Source organism: Wyeomyia smithii, chromosome 3 (assembly GCF_029784165.1).
Source record: "Wyeomyia smithii strain HCP4-BCI-WySm-NY-G18 chromosome 3, ASM2978416v1, whole genome shotgun sequence".
In the NCBI taxonomy this organism is placed as follows: Eukaryota; Metazoa; Arthropoda; class Insecta; order Diptera; family Culicidae; genus Wyeomyia; species Wyeomyia smithii.
This window is the reverse complement of record NC_073696.1, coordinates 40563718-40579236: the sequence shown is the minus strand read 5'-3', so window position 1 is coordinate 40579236 and position 15519 is coordinate 40563718. Positions and strand designations below refer to the sequence as shown.

General features: G+C 37.5%; 1 protein-coding gene and 1 long non-coding RNA gene across 2 annotated transcripts; both read right to left on the bottom strand.

Annotated features, from left to right (window-relative positions):
* Positions 1-3296: 3296 nt before the first annotated feature.
* LOC129730840 (uncharacterized) lies at positions 3297-5455 on the bottom strand. The gene is made up of 3 exons (XR_008728930.1): positions 4643-5455; positions 4362-4562; positions 3297-4282 (listed from the first exon to the last, which is right to left on the bottom strand). It is a non-coding gene; the product is annotated as an uncharacterized LOC129730840 (long non-coding RNA).
* A 915-nt stretch (positions 5456-6370) lies between these two features.
* Positions 6371-7275, bottom strand: LOC129728241 (alcohol dehydrogenase 2-like). Its single transcript, XM_055686657.1, is given in 5 exon segments — positions 6371-6532; positions 6597-6685; positions 6688-6769; positions 6840-7073; positions 7138-7275. Coding segments are annotated over 5 exon segments (660 nt in total). The 5' UTR covers positions 7231-7275.
* Positions 7276-15519: the final 8244 nt, after the last annotated feature.

The window sequence follows — 15519 nt, the reverse complement described above, 5'->3', positions numbered from 1 at the left end:
CCAAAACATCCAAGCTATTCTGCTCTCGAAGAAAATTTTAGAAGTCATAATTCGATGGATTCCCAGTTTCTTTAAAACTGAAACCAATCATACTTTTAAGGACGACCACAAATGTTAAATTCAGGAAGTAAAAATTAGTTTATGGGTGATCATAACGGAAAATTTTATTCGGAATTTTATTTTTAAAAACTCATAACTTTCGTAATTGATCGATTTTCGTTAATTGTAGATCGCATTAAAGGTAATTATGTTGGATTTAAAAAAAAATACCGAGAAATTAAATGGTTGTGTTTTTGAAGACAAAAAAAATTATATTAGTATAGTTGTTGTCATTTTATTAAATTAATTTTTTTCAAATATATATATATATATATATATATATATATATATATATATATATATATATATATATATATATATATATATATATATATATATATATATATATATATATATATATATATATATATATATATATATATATATATATATATATATATATATATATATATATATATATACATATATATATATATATATATATATATATATATATATATATATATATATATATATATATATATATACATATATATATATATATATATATATATATATATATATATATATATATATATATATATATATATATATATTTTTTTTTTTTTTAAAGTTTCCCTATACACATACATTGTTTAATGTGCCCTTCAAATTTTTATGTTTACCCCAGAAAGAACGACAAGCCTTTAAAAAAAGGCATAATTTTGAGAAAAATTGAGACATTCACGAAGCCAGCATTTAATTTGTTTGTCTTGAAAAACCCTAGTGTCGTTTAAAGCTTATTTCGATGTGAAAATTATAATAAAAAAGTAGGAGGGTGGTATTCAAGACACGACCGCATGACGTTGACTACCGTATTCTTGCAAAAAAAAAAATATTCCATTGAAGCAAATAGTAGAGGGAATTGCAACGCTTCTTTTACAAAACTTCTGTAACAAAATTTCGAGGCTCCAAAAGGTACCAGTTTCCGATTATTCTCGTCCAGAATTCCAGCCATTTTAGTATTTTGCAGTAGCCATTTATTACTAACAGTCACCAGCATAACGGGTGAAACCGGCACGAGATGACCGGTACTATTTTGTCTTTCCTCCTTTCAGCTGCTAACACCTAGCGCTGTCGTTAAATTAACATCATCATAACATGCATTTTTGCAAGGTTTTTTTTTCCGCTAGCAACAGCAATTGTAAAACATAAAATTCAACTAACCGCTTCTATTAAAAAACTGCGAGGCACCAAAAGGTGCCAGTTGCCGATTTCTTGTTTACTGGTTTCCGTCCAGAATTCCAGCCATTTTAGTACTTTGCAGTAGCCACCAGTATCACAGGTCAAACCGGCACGAGATGACCGGTACTATTTTGTTTTTCCTCATTTCAGCTGCTAACACCGAGCGTCCGTATGTATCCGGTACGGTTTAATAATGAAACTGATGGGGTGAAATGTTCGAACGATACGTTTTATACCAAGGCTTCGTCAGATAAATAGAAAGAGGGATGGGCTACATAGATGATGGAATGGTAGAGACAAATGTTTCTTGAAAGCTGCGCCGGCCGCTGTCATAATATTAACACCAACACAAACATGCATTTTTGCAAGGTTTTTTCCGCTAGCAGCAGCATTTGGTAAAACAGAAAATTCAATTTGCCGCTTCTGTAACAAAATTTAGAGGCACCAAAAGGTGCCAGTTGCCGATTACATTGTTGTTTTCTGGTTTATCTACTAAGAGCCACCAGCATAACGGGTGAAACCGGCACGAGATGACCGGTACTATTTTGTCTTTCCTCCTTTCAGCTGCTAACACCTAGCGCTGTCGTGAAATTAACATCATCATAAACATGCATTTTTGCAAGGTTTTTTTTCCGCTAGCAACAGCAATTGTAAAACATAAAATTCAACTAACCGCTTCTATTATAAAACTGCGAGGCACCAAAAGGTGCCAGTTGCCGATTTCTTGTTTACTGGTTTCCGTCCAGAATTCCAGCCAATTTAGTACTTTGCAGTAGCCACCAGCATCACAGGTCAAACCGGCACGAGATGACCGGTACTATTTTGTTTTTCCTCCTTTTAGCTGCTAACACCGAGCGTCCGTATGTATCCGGTACGGTTTAATAATGAAACTGATGGGGTGAAATGTTCGAACGATACGTTTTATACCAAGGCTTCGTCAGATAAATAGAAAGAGGGATGGGCTACATAGATGATGGAATGGTAGAGACAAATGTTTCTTGAAAGCTGCGCCGGCCGCTGTCATAATATTAACACCAACACAAACATGCATTTTTGCAAGGTTTTTTCCGCTAGCAGCAGCATTTGGTAAAACAGAAAATTCAACTAGCCGCTTCTGTACCAAAATTTCGAGGCACCAAAAGGTGCCAGTTGCCGATTATAGTTTCCTGGTTAGTCCGTCCAGAATTCCAGCCATTTAAGTGTTTTGCAGTAGCCATTTACTACTAAAGCCACCAGCATTGCGGGTGAAACCGGCACGAGATGACCGGTACTATTTTGTATTTCCTCCTTTCAGCTGCTATCACCTAGCGTCCGTATGTCACTGGTGCGGTTTTGGAATCAGAATGATGGGGCGCCGGCCGCTGTCGTAAAATTAACACCAACAAAAAGATGCATATTTGCAAGGTTTTTTCCGCTAGCAGCAGCATAAACATCGGAAACAGAAAGTGACAACAACAATAACAACAAAGTCAGATCGATTGTATCCGTTAGTGTCGACTGTGCTTGGGAAGAGAGGTAGTGATTGGCTGCGCGGTATGATTTAGACAATCGATATTAATTACCAATTTTTCAATAGTGTATCTCAAACAATAGTTTGTTTTTGTTACATAAATTTAACCGTAAAAGAATTTCTGATCGATTGATGCCAAAACCTCGAAAACCTGATTATAGATGACTGCAAAATAAGCGCTCAAAACCTGACCACTTTTCTCTGGTTTTCCCTGGTTGAATTACTAGATTTTTAAATTCAGGGGCCTAACTTCGATATAGACGTTAGTCAACGTCAAAAAAGATCCAGAAAATTAAAGGCGGGGGCCTAGCGTGGTTGGTAACATCTCTGCCAACCACGCTCGACGCCTGGGTTCGAATCCGACCGCCGACATAGGTATCGATGGTTTTGAGGTGGCGTGATCCACTCACAACCAACCAAACTGGTCTAGATTCAATCCTAGCCGATACCGAAATATTTTCTGAGGCGAAAAATCTCCGGGATCACGCCTTCCATCGCATGAGGAAGTAAAGCAGTTGGCGCCGGTCCGTTAATCAACGGGTCGTGAGTTAGGGTTCTGGTGGAGTCGCCTCCCGGGCGTCGGTGATTGGCACAACAACAGTGGCGGAACTTGACCGACGGAAAACAAGCGAGAATAAAAAAAAATCCAAAAAATTTCGATTAGTCTCAAAGATTAAGAAAAGCTTTTTTCTACAAAGTTTCTATCGACAAAAATAAATAACTAGATGCATGATTTCATCGGAAATTTGAGTAACCCTAATTTTAATATTTTTTAAATAAACGCTTCATCATATAGAACAACTTTGCAGAAAAAAGTTGTTGTTTCTAGATATTGCTGTCATACCCTAGATATAATTTGCTCCCTAAAATCAGTTTCTGCACTATTGTGGAATTGCATTTTTTGCCCCTATTATTTTTATGCCACTCGCCAAAACGTTGCCAATAGTGGTGAAAATATTTTTTTTTTAACAATGCCCCTTTTTATAGCAAATTTCAGGTACACCCACGCTGATTTACAGCTTCAAATAAAAGATTTCTGGGCGCTGAAAAATGCCATTGGTACGGGTTGATTTTTGTATTCTTTTTATTCCAGGCAGCATTCCTTTCAACTTAATTATCAAAACTGTAAAGCAAAGCCTTGGTGCTACATTCTGATTCTGAACTCGACCTGCTGTTTATTATACACAGACTTCGCAGTCAACTATTTAGTGTACAGCTCAATTGCGTTGGTTCGATCTATGCTACATATTACTAAATTTACTTAAAAGTTGGTTTTCCCTCGAAGATGCAATCAGATGTTTCAACGACACTCGCTCAGTGTGTCCTTCCTTGCCGACCAGTACCAAAACCTCTATGGTCCAACACTCGCCTGCGACAGGTCTTCGACACTGCGAATTATCGAATTTATATTCGCTACTTGCACAGACGATGTACTGTTCGTATGCAGAACTGACTCCGACCTAATCCACGGCGTTTTTGGTCGTTCAACTGCAAAAGGAAAGAAAAAATCCCACCAAAAAATATGTTTTTAGGCGATCGTCAAGGTAACACGGTATTTGAGACGTACGCCTTATTTGCTCAGCTCTTTCAACAGATTTTTCGTAGCTCTACGGCTTCAACTGCAGAGATGAGCCTAGCTTCAGATGATGTCCCCAGAGACGTCATTGACTTTAGCTCATTTATAATAACTAACTAACAAGTGGAAGTTGCAATCGACAAGATGAATTCCTCTTTCGCTCTTGGGCCTGACGGCATTCCTCATTGCGTCCTAAAAAAATGTAAAGGTGTGTTTGTACATCCACTAAGCTAGCTATTAAATTTGTCGCATCAAAGATGTGTTTTCCCTACCAGTTTGAAACTATCGATTATGTTCCCTGTGCACAAAAAAGGTGATGCTAACTGCAAGCATTGTATCACGATCGATCAGCACAGGTCTACAAAATATGACCGAAGGTGCCCAAATCGATGCGGTTTATACGGAATTGAAAGCTGTATTTGACTGCGTCGATCATGGTCTGCTGCTCGCTAAGATGAAGAAACATGGAATGGTCCCTGCTCTTGTACAATGGCTGAGGTCATGTTTGGTAAATCGTACACTCTTCGTGAAGAGCAGATCACAGCATTCTGTTCCTTTTTCGAATGTATCAGGCGTTCCGCAGGGCAGTAATTTAGGACCACTGCTCTTTGCATTGTATTTAAATGACGCATGTCTTATATTGCCGGACAATCACCGTATGTGTTTTGCAGATGATATTAAGTTGTTCAAGATAATATAAAATACTGTAGACTGTCTCGAACTCCAACGACTAGTCGACCTTTTTCTGAAATGGTGCTCCATTTGACAGTGATCCAGAGAGGCTGTGTGATTTCGTTCCATGGAAAAAAAATATTCCGGAAGCATTCAGCTATACAATGGTTGGCCAAACTCTGACAAGAATTAACCCGTATTGTGCCGTGTCAAATAAATGTTGTGTGAAAAAAAAGAATTACCCCTTCCGGGAGAGAGGAATCAGTTTTTACCTCAAAAAATGAGCTGCGAACTTTCATTACTCATGAACTATACGCACGAGTGACACAAACTGTGTTGCATATTAAAGATCAATGTGTTATCTAACCATACTGAATAAAATTCATTGATTTAGCTGTTTTGTTCATCGTCACATTGCTCAATCGAATTTGCAAATTACACTGTCTGGTCGTGGCATAAGAGCCCAACTAAAGAGAAAAACAAAGTCCCGTTCATCTCGTGGTTGGATTTAATTCGCGGTAGACCAAATTTATCGAGTGCTGCATAGTGGAAACTATGCGTGTTGGTACTGGAGAACTATCGATCTAGCGGCTATAATGAAGTATCTTACTGCAGGAGTATTGAAATTAGCAGGAGGCTGCTAGAGATAATAATAAAACTAGCATTATTTGCATTTGGCAATCCGCAATGATGAGGATATGAAAAAGCTTTGATCCGGCGTCACTATTGCCCAGGGAAGTGTTTTACCGAGAATTATAACTGAAATTCGTGTGTATTCCCAAACCTATAGCAAGAAATACATTGATATAATATAGACTGCCGTAATTCTACATTAAACTGGCGGTCGTGTCTAAAAAACAACTTTCTCAGCATTTGTTTTTTTTTACATGCATTTTTTTAAATATTCTACACCATGATGAAGTTAAGAAAACATCCCAAAAGTATTCACTACCTCTTCCGGAAACAGGAACAAGTATGCATTTTCTTTGAAAAGTGAAAATGAAACACTTTCGTAAGATTTAACTTTAACCATGGACCAATTTCAGATTATATTCCAAGCCTCAATTTAAACTAATTTTTCATCCGGCCGTTTGTTTGCAGTAAATCTTGAGTTCCTGGAAATCGTTATTGCTTGAAGCTGCTACCCCTAGACATATTTTTCAGGTTCAAACTCAACCCGAGTGACCTTATCCACAGCGGAAAACCAAACCGATCCTGTTTCGGCCTCCGTTATGACCTGAACAATACATTTCCCCACGGCACTTGGTCTGCAAGAGGTAAAAAAATGCATGTCTTTGTTACTTCGTTATTGTTGCGGTGATTGCTGTTTACTGTTGAATTGGATATTTTTTGATCATCTGCTCCGCCGTTTCTTTCATCCACGGAAAAGTAGTAGCACTGCCACCGGCAGCTCGCATGATGTTAGTTTCCGTAGCACTGGGGCAGATTGCTGCCAATTTGATTCCCGTTCTGTTATACACTAACTCAGTCTGTAAACGATAAAAGACCCAAGAATGAATTCTGTAAATAAATCGTCTTTTTACCTCTACCAACCCCTAAAGCTCGCGTGAAACTGGTCACTCCGAATTTTGTTCCAGTATAAACAGCGGCCACCGGGTATGGTTCTAAGCCAGCGATGGAGAAAGATTGACAATAAATCCACCCTTACCGGATTTCTCCTTGGTCATCAAATCCATTGCAATCAGTGTGCAATTCATCAGTCCAATCTGAAAGCAGTCCAATCTGAAAGCTTAACTGTTAGATCGCTCAACTGTGGCAGTGTTTATTTTTTTTTACCAAATTAACACCAACGCACTTCTCGGGTTCACACTCAAAAACTCCGGCCGAATTCACGAGTATATCAATTGATCCCAGCAGCTTCAACGCGTCCTGGCGGAATATTTTTTCCAACTGCTGTTTGTTTGTTACATCACATTGGACGTAAAAAACGTCCGCCTTCGGATTGTTGGCCTTAAGCTCAGCAATCTGCGTTGGACTCAAGTTGGCCACTATATCTAGCAAAAGCACTTTCTGGCAATCAAATGAAATCAGTATTTCAATAGAGATTGTATGAAACAATCCGATTTACACTCACCGTTACACCGCTCTTGAGCAGCTCTACTCCCGTGGCAAACCCGATCCCATTAGCTCCTCCGGTAATCACAGCAGTTTTATTATTCAACAACATTCTGTTAGAAGATAGTACGGAAGTTGTTTACTGGACGAAACTGAGATGCCTACTGACAGTGATAACACCAAAGCTTATATATGGTTTTTTGTCCTGTTATCAGCCAGAATGTTAGCTTTGCACTTGAGCGTTACTCTATCGAAAGCATTCGCAAAGGATCGGTAACGCACAGCGTACAGCAATGGCAGTTAAAAATATCGCAAATTGTCTAAGGAGTGCTGTTTTGTTTGAATGATAAGAATTATAGCGGTGATGGTTAAATTTGAATTTTATTTTTAGATGTTTCGGTTGAAGAATGTTTGATTGCGCGTGTGTTACACGCGATTGAACAACATAAATTATTTTTGCATATACAATTGTACGAATGAGCAAAGATTCTGTATTATCAGTAACCGTTTACTGGTCACGCCCAATTCAGATTATTTTTAGAAACGATTTTAGAAAAGTTTGCTTACACTTGTCGTTGAGGTTTCTTTTACGTGATGATTATACGCACGAATAGCACAAAATCTCTAGAAAATGCCTATCGGATTGAACCCACTTATGGGTCAACGCAGAGCCAAACCGAATGATTAATCTTGCAAAGCTACAAGCATGTAGAACTCTTAAAATACGGAAAACGTAGATACACATAATATTATAAGCAAAATAAATTCCAAAACTGATTGACAAAGAATCAAAATTATTAGCTTAGACTAATGGTCGTCGTGTATTATAACACGATGGCTTACTATATTTTAAAATAATTATTTAGAAGTTATCCACAAATAAAAACAGTACCTTTACCCTGAAAAGATAATCATCATAATCAAATTGACTCCTCATTGTAAAATTATTAAAAATCCTGTTTTTCTTTATAAATTATCGATGAATGATCATTATGGTGTTAACACAACGATAAATAACCAAAACTACAATTTAGGTTTTGTTATTTCTTAATTGATTAAGAAAAGACGAGAAAAAACAGACGCACTGTTAGGAGAAAAAACTCATGAAAACTAAGCGCAAAAAGGTTGGAAATGTATCGTGAATAGAGTGAAATTGATCGCCCAAAAAATTGGGATAAAAACTACTATTCTAAAGATTCCGGTCTTACAACAAGAGATAATGTTTACGTTTTCTCAAATACAACATCTACGAGTTACACGTACCTGTCAAAGCTGACCTTTGAAGGCCCGGGCAATTTTATATTTCGTGGAAAAGTTTTCTAAATCCGCTTAAACTCAATCAAATTTAATCGAACAATTTGGAAAATGGCAAAAAGTTATTTAATTTATTCATGGTAAACCTTAGAAATGATAACTCCCCGAAAATAATATGGCGGCCCTAAATTCCGAAATGGTAACTTGCGTCGATTCTGGATATCATTCCGATTCCGGATACAATTAATTTAGGTGGTATTAGACCAATTCAGGTTGTTTTCCAGAAACCGGCAGCCATATTCGATTTCAAAATGGCATCTGAGATCGATTTCTGGCCTCTGTACATCACTCCGATTGAAGAAATATCCATATTAGGTAATATTTGTTCATTCAAAACCGCTTTTTCGTCTTCGGTTGCTATGTCGGATCAGACTGACGCTGCATTACGCGATACTCCGCAAGATAGTTTCGATTGTGGAGTATTTCAAGTGACAGAAGCGCACGTATTGAGCGCAATTCGGAAGCTAAAACATTCTACTTGTCCTGGACTAGACGAGATCCCGCCATCTATGTTGAAAAATTGTTCGAATGAACTGGTGGTGCCTCTTGTGAAGCTGTTCAATCTTTCTCTGCAACAAGGGTTGTTTCCGGCTAGTTGGATAAATTCATCGCTCACACCGATTCACAAAAAAGGGGACAAGTGCAATTATGTGCCTTTTCCAAAGTTCTCGAAATAGTCGTCAATACAGTGCTGTTTGCAGCGTGTCAAAATTACATTTCTTGTGACCAACATGGTTTTTATTCTAAAAGATCCGTCACAACCAATCTGGCTCAGTTCTTCTCGTTGTATTCTCGCTCAATGGATGCGGGATTGCAAGTGGATGCTGTGTACACGGACTTCAAGGCTGCGTTCGATCGTGTAAATCACAACATTCTTCTACGAAAGCTGGATAAGCTAGGACTCTCTGCTATGCTAGTGAGATGGTTTCGTTTGTACTTGACCGGCAGAGTTGTATGTGTCAGTCTTGGGTCGTCACGTTCTGAGCCATTTACACCTTCTGCTGGAGTGCCACAAGGAAGCAATCTGGGCTCACTTTTATTTTCACAATTCATTAACGACGTTGCTACTATTTTACCTCGAGGTACACGGCTCCTTTTCGCAGACGATGTAAAAATCTTTTTGATTATAGCCTGCCTTGGAGACCGTCTGGAACTACAAAAGTTGATTGATGCTTTCAGTGATTGGAGCAAGCGTAATCTTCTTACCTTGTGTATGGAAAAATGTAATGTAATTACCTTAAGCAGAAAGTTTCATTCAATTAGCTTTCCATACAGCTTGTCTGTGCAAACTCGCCGGCGCGTAAGCCAAGTTAAAGATCTTGGCGTAATTTTGGATAGCCAACTTACATTCCGGGCACATTACGAAGATGTCATTTCAAGAGCAAATAAGCAGCTGGGATTCATTTTTAGAATTGCCGATGGATTCCGCGATCCACTGTGCATGAAGGCTTTGTACTGCGCCCTGGTACGTTCGATGCTCGAATCAGCGGTTGTCGCTTGGTGTCCGTTTAACAAGGTATGGATTGATCGCATGGAAGCTGTCCAGAAAAAAAATTTGTACGTATGGCACTAAGGCATCTTCCTTGGCATGATAGGGAGGCTGCCTCCCTATGAGCACCACTGCATGTTATTTGGGATTGAGACGTTGGAGAGAAGAAGATTTAACGCACAAGTTATTTTCGTTGCGAAGGTCATGAAAAATGAAATTGATTCACCTGCTATTCTCGCGGAATTGAATCTCTACGCTCCGGAAAGGAATCTGCGGAGACGTCATCTCCTGAACTTGGAGGCAAGGTATAGTCGGTATGGCCAGTATGATGCGATTAGGTTTATGTCAATGAGGTTCAACGAGGTTGCTGAACTATTCGATTTCAACGAACCCATCAACACGTTTCTGCGTCGCCTGAGGATTCGCTTATAACATTCAAATATTATATTGTTGATCGTATCTAGTTTGTAATTTTATTCATTAAGACAAAACATTGTCAGATGGAATTTTAAAATATAACTATAACTATAACTATAACTATTTTATATATTTGTCCTGTAACCTGACCTTGGAATTGCATAATCGCGTTGGGGCCGTTTTTAGGTTTCTGGGTATCATCCCGATTTCGGGAGTATTCATTTTAAATGGTATTTGGTATGTTTTGACTGTTTTACAGACACCGGAAGTCACGGAACTTGAAAATGTTCTCTGGTTTCTAGGTATCATTCTGGTTCCGGAAATATCCATATTAGGTGAAAGGATATTTCCGGAAAGAATATTTCAGGCCATTTCAGAGGCCGGCAGTCATCATCTTAAATTTTACAATGGGCGTCTGGGGTCAGTCAGTTTTCAGCTTCTGGATATCATCCCGGCTCCAAAAATATCCATATAGGATCGTATTTGGCCTTGTTTTCACCTCTCATCGGACAAAATCGAAACTCAAAACAAGGCTGTATATTAGGGTGGGACAAAAAATAAATGTAAGCTCCCATACACTTTTCGTGTTCATTATGGGTCCTATAACAGCTGTGTACATTTTCAGATCGATCGGTTGAACCGATTTTTAAAGTTTCCATACAATTTTATATGGAAAAATCCACTTTTTCAAATCTTATTCTCTAGAAATATCCAGTTGGCTCCTAAAAATATATCGATACTATATTTGTAGGAAATTGCAATTGCAGCATGTTGCAGCAGTATTGCTAGAAAAATTCAATGGGGAGCTGTTCGTCAGATATTCAACCAGTTTGTGGAAAATAACTTTTTCTACAAGTGTCGTAGTGCCTTACGGTCTTCAGAAGAGTTTTTTTCCAGGAAAATTTCCTACAAATATCACCGATCGATCTGAAAATTTACATAGTTGTTGTAGGACTCATAAGGAATACGAAAAGTGCATGGGAGCCCCTATTCCGTCATGTTGCTGTGAGACATAATTCTACGCCAAAAAGTGATACTACTGCCAACATCATTAAAATGAACATAGAAAAGCTCAAACGGAAGTCAAATGGGAAGATATTGTGTTGTCCGATTATTACTTGCTCCGTTCGATGGTACATGGACAGTTTAGCAGTTCTGTTCATTTTCATATGATGAAATTTAATGTTCACTATGTGACTATAAATTATAACATTAAATATTAATTATAACAATATAATTATATTTTCGGGTTATACAATATTAACAATTTTCTGGAAAGACAATCTTAAAACTGTGCGAAATTTCGAGGTTTCCAAAACTTATCGAAATTTTTCTCGAAACTCTTCATAAAATAACTAAAATGTTTGAATAATTTTTTTCGTTGATTTTTATTTAAAAAGAATATTTAAAGATATTTGGAGTTAATTAGAAAAATGCTAAGCAAAATTCAGTAAATTGAAAAAGATATAGTAAACACTTGCTTTTTTTTTTGACGTGGGGCTACGTTTCTCTTCACCATACTAAGGTACATTCTGTGAAAACTGGATTGAACATGTAACGTTTTTGGTTGCGGAATGGAAGATTTTAGATGCTAATAGCGCTCAAACAACTGTTCCGATTTCAATAGTTGATATACCGTTGGAAAGCTCAAATATACAAGATTTGTATAACATGATATTTTTAATTGCCATTTTCTTATTACTCCGTGAAAATTGCGGAAAAGTTTGAAGGTCGAATATCCACATAAAATTTTCATACGATTGCTATATTTCCCTAACGCAGAATTCAAAAACATAGACATAATGAATTCACGAATTCAGCCATTGGCTGGCAATAGGGATGGGCGATACTGACAAAAGTATCGATACTTTGGTATCGTTATGCTTAAATGAACTTCGATACCAGGTATCGGAGTAACGCCCGAGGGAATGTGCTATGAGTTATAACATCGAGTACAACATAGAAACGTCAAATCTGATGTTTTTGCTCTTTTCTGTTTTCTTGCTTGTGTTTGGAAGAAATTTTTACTTAGATTACATCAATTTTTTGGATAATAACCAGATCCACTGTGTCTACTCAAGAAGCGCAAGGGCTAAGCTCCAACCGAAACAGCAAAATAATGAAAATAATCCGACCGATATTGACGTTTTTGTATCAGGTTTGACGTTTTTGTATCAGGTTTAACGTTTCCGTATCAGGTTTGACGTTTTCGTATCTTCGATGCTATACTCTGTCAAATGTACAGCGAGGGATAGGGAAAGGCATTCCCTCGGTAACGCCTGAAGAAGTATCGATTATCAATGCTTCGATAGTATCGGTATCAAACCTACAATTTTTTTTCAAAAAGCGTCGTTTAGAAGATATCGATATCGGTACTCATTTCTCGCGGTGAGTATCGATGCCAAAATACTCGATGCCGCGGACCCTGGTATCGATACCGCTGGTATCGATGCTAGTATCGCCCATTCCTAGCCCAATTGACATCGCAAGCGTAACGACGTAAGCGACGGAGGAAGAAAGCAGAGATGCTTCCACGTGATTGGTTCTTCCCCCAATTGGGTCCTAAAGTTTAAAATGGTTTTCTGATTTTTATATATCAGCTGAAAGAGTGCCATTTTCTGAGCAAAACGTGATTTTTAAAAAATGTTTATCGTTTTCCTTCGATTTTTAAATGAAAAATAAAAAACTGCTCGAAATGCCTTAAATGACAGTTCTCTCATATACTGTACATGGGCGAAACGTCAACTTAGACCTTTCGAGCAGTTTTTTTACTCTTCATTTAAAAGTCGAAGGAAAACGATAAACATTTTTTAAAAATCACGTTTTGCTCAGAAAACGCGGCTTTTTCAAATGATAAATAAAAACAGGTATAGCTTTAGGACCCAATTACCCAAGTTACCCACACTGAGTGACGCTATAAAAGGACATTCCGTGTTGAGAGAAAATCATTTCCAGTCGACCGTCAAGGCGAACAGTTCGGCTTCCCTTCGATCTGAGCTGGACCCCACCAGAGGTAATCTAGGTATAGTGTGTCGTATATCAAGCGGGTGTGTCTGAGTAGCGTGTGGGTGTAAATATCGTGTGTGTGTGTGTGTGTGTGTGTGTGTGTGTGTGTGTGTGTGTGTGTGTGTGTGTGTGTGTGTGTGTGTGTGTGTGTGTGTGTCAGTGCTGATAGAAGTCATTTTCCCCAGCAAAATTCTTCGAAAATTACAGCCAATCATTTTCAATTTTCACTTCCAATGATCGCAGCACTTTTTCAGATACACTAGATTTTCGTCTTAGTAACGTGCTGTCATACTCAAATGAAATAGATCGTGCGCATCGTTCACGGTTACGGAATAAAATTTGACGACAAATCCAACCAAATGATCTTCACTTCAAAACGAAAAAGAAAAACAAACAGTCCACTCAACCAAAATGAACCTCACCGAAACACTTTTTCACTGACACTGACCGATGCCTTGACAATCTTCGTTAACTGATAAACTGATTTTGTTGTCTTGCTTCCATCGCATGAAATATAATGAGGTGTTTCGACAGTTCACTTCCATGCAAAAAGCGGGAAGGGAGAACTCTAAAAGGATTGTAAAAAAATAACGTTTATGGATGCTTTTTTTCACTTTCACTCAAGAGTGTCAACAAATATCAACCCTGGTGTGTGTGTATGTGTGGGTGTAAATATCGTGTGTGTGTGTGGCGTGTGTGTGTGTGGCGTGTGTGTATGTGTGTTGCGTGTGTATGTGTGTATGTGTGTTTATGTGTGTGTATGTGTGTGTATGTGTATGCATGTGTATGTGTGTGTATATGTGTGTGTATGTGTATGTATGTGTATGCATGTGTATGTGTGTGTATATGTGTGTGTATGTGTATGTATGTATGTATGTACGTGTGTATGTGTGTGTATATGTGTGTGTGTATGTGTGTGTATATGTGTGTGTACGTGTGTGTGTATGTGTATGTATGTGTATGTGTGTATGTGTGTGTGAATGTGTGTGTATGTGTGTATGTATGTGTGTGTATGTGTGTATGTGCGTGTATGTGTGTAAGTGTGCATGTGTGTATTACGGGTATGTGAAGAAGTTTTTGAGGTCTAAGCAAAAAGTGATGAGAAATTCCATAGGACTGTAATGCATTCATGGGCAGTTCATGTGAGTATTGGTATTTGTATGCTGTGGTTTATGACAGGTGTATGTGTTTTTTTGAGAAATGTTCATGGATTATTGTGTATGGTATTTGTACGTTTGGTGTGTGTTATATACTATGGCTATGGCAGAATTAAATCTTTACTCGCACCATAGTCCCACGGCAAACCTACGTTTGTGCACTCAAACACATACCCTTTAACTTTTTTAATTTAATCAGGTCTAAAGCTTTGAAGCACTTTCGGACCTTAATCAGAGCTTATAACGGCAGAAAAATTAGCTCAAAAATCATAAGTTGTTTCTATTTTTCAAAAGAATTGTTGCTCAGTTTCGGTGAGTTTCGTTTAATTTAGAGAAACTCGAGATTTCGCGAAATTTCGCACTTAATTTTTTCTGATTTTTTTTTGTTTTTTTTTTGAGAAACATTTTGTTGTTTTCGTATAAAGAGAATTGTCAAAAATGAATTTTTAAAACATTTATTTTCAATTTTTTTCAAAATATTTTTACAACAATTACAGTGCCTCCACAGTTATGGGTCAGCTACAATTATGGGTTACTTTTACGCAAATACGTCTATTCTCACGAAACTGAACAATTTTCATTAGCAGTGGTAATTTTTAAAACTCACTTGTAACCTCATTTATACGATTAAAATGATTTAAAGTTGAAAATGTCCCTAAAAACTTTAATTCTGCTCGGTGCAATAAGTGAAGTGACCCATAATTGTAGTAATGTTACATTTTGCGGTGCACAATTGTGGGTCAGTCCATATTTTGGCTATTTTCATTACTTTTACATGATAATGCATCAAGACTGAATAAAATAACTTATTATGAAGCTTTTACATCAATTAAATAACTTTCGTTTCGTATTTTGACGATTTTATAGATTAAATAATTTTAAATGCCAAAAGTGACCTACCATTGTGCCTTTTGCTATGTAAGTGATATTTTTCTTCCCAACCGATTTACACGCATCAACTGCAGTGAAACTAATTGTTGATCGAAAGTACACATCAGAATACAGAGATAGATAGTAA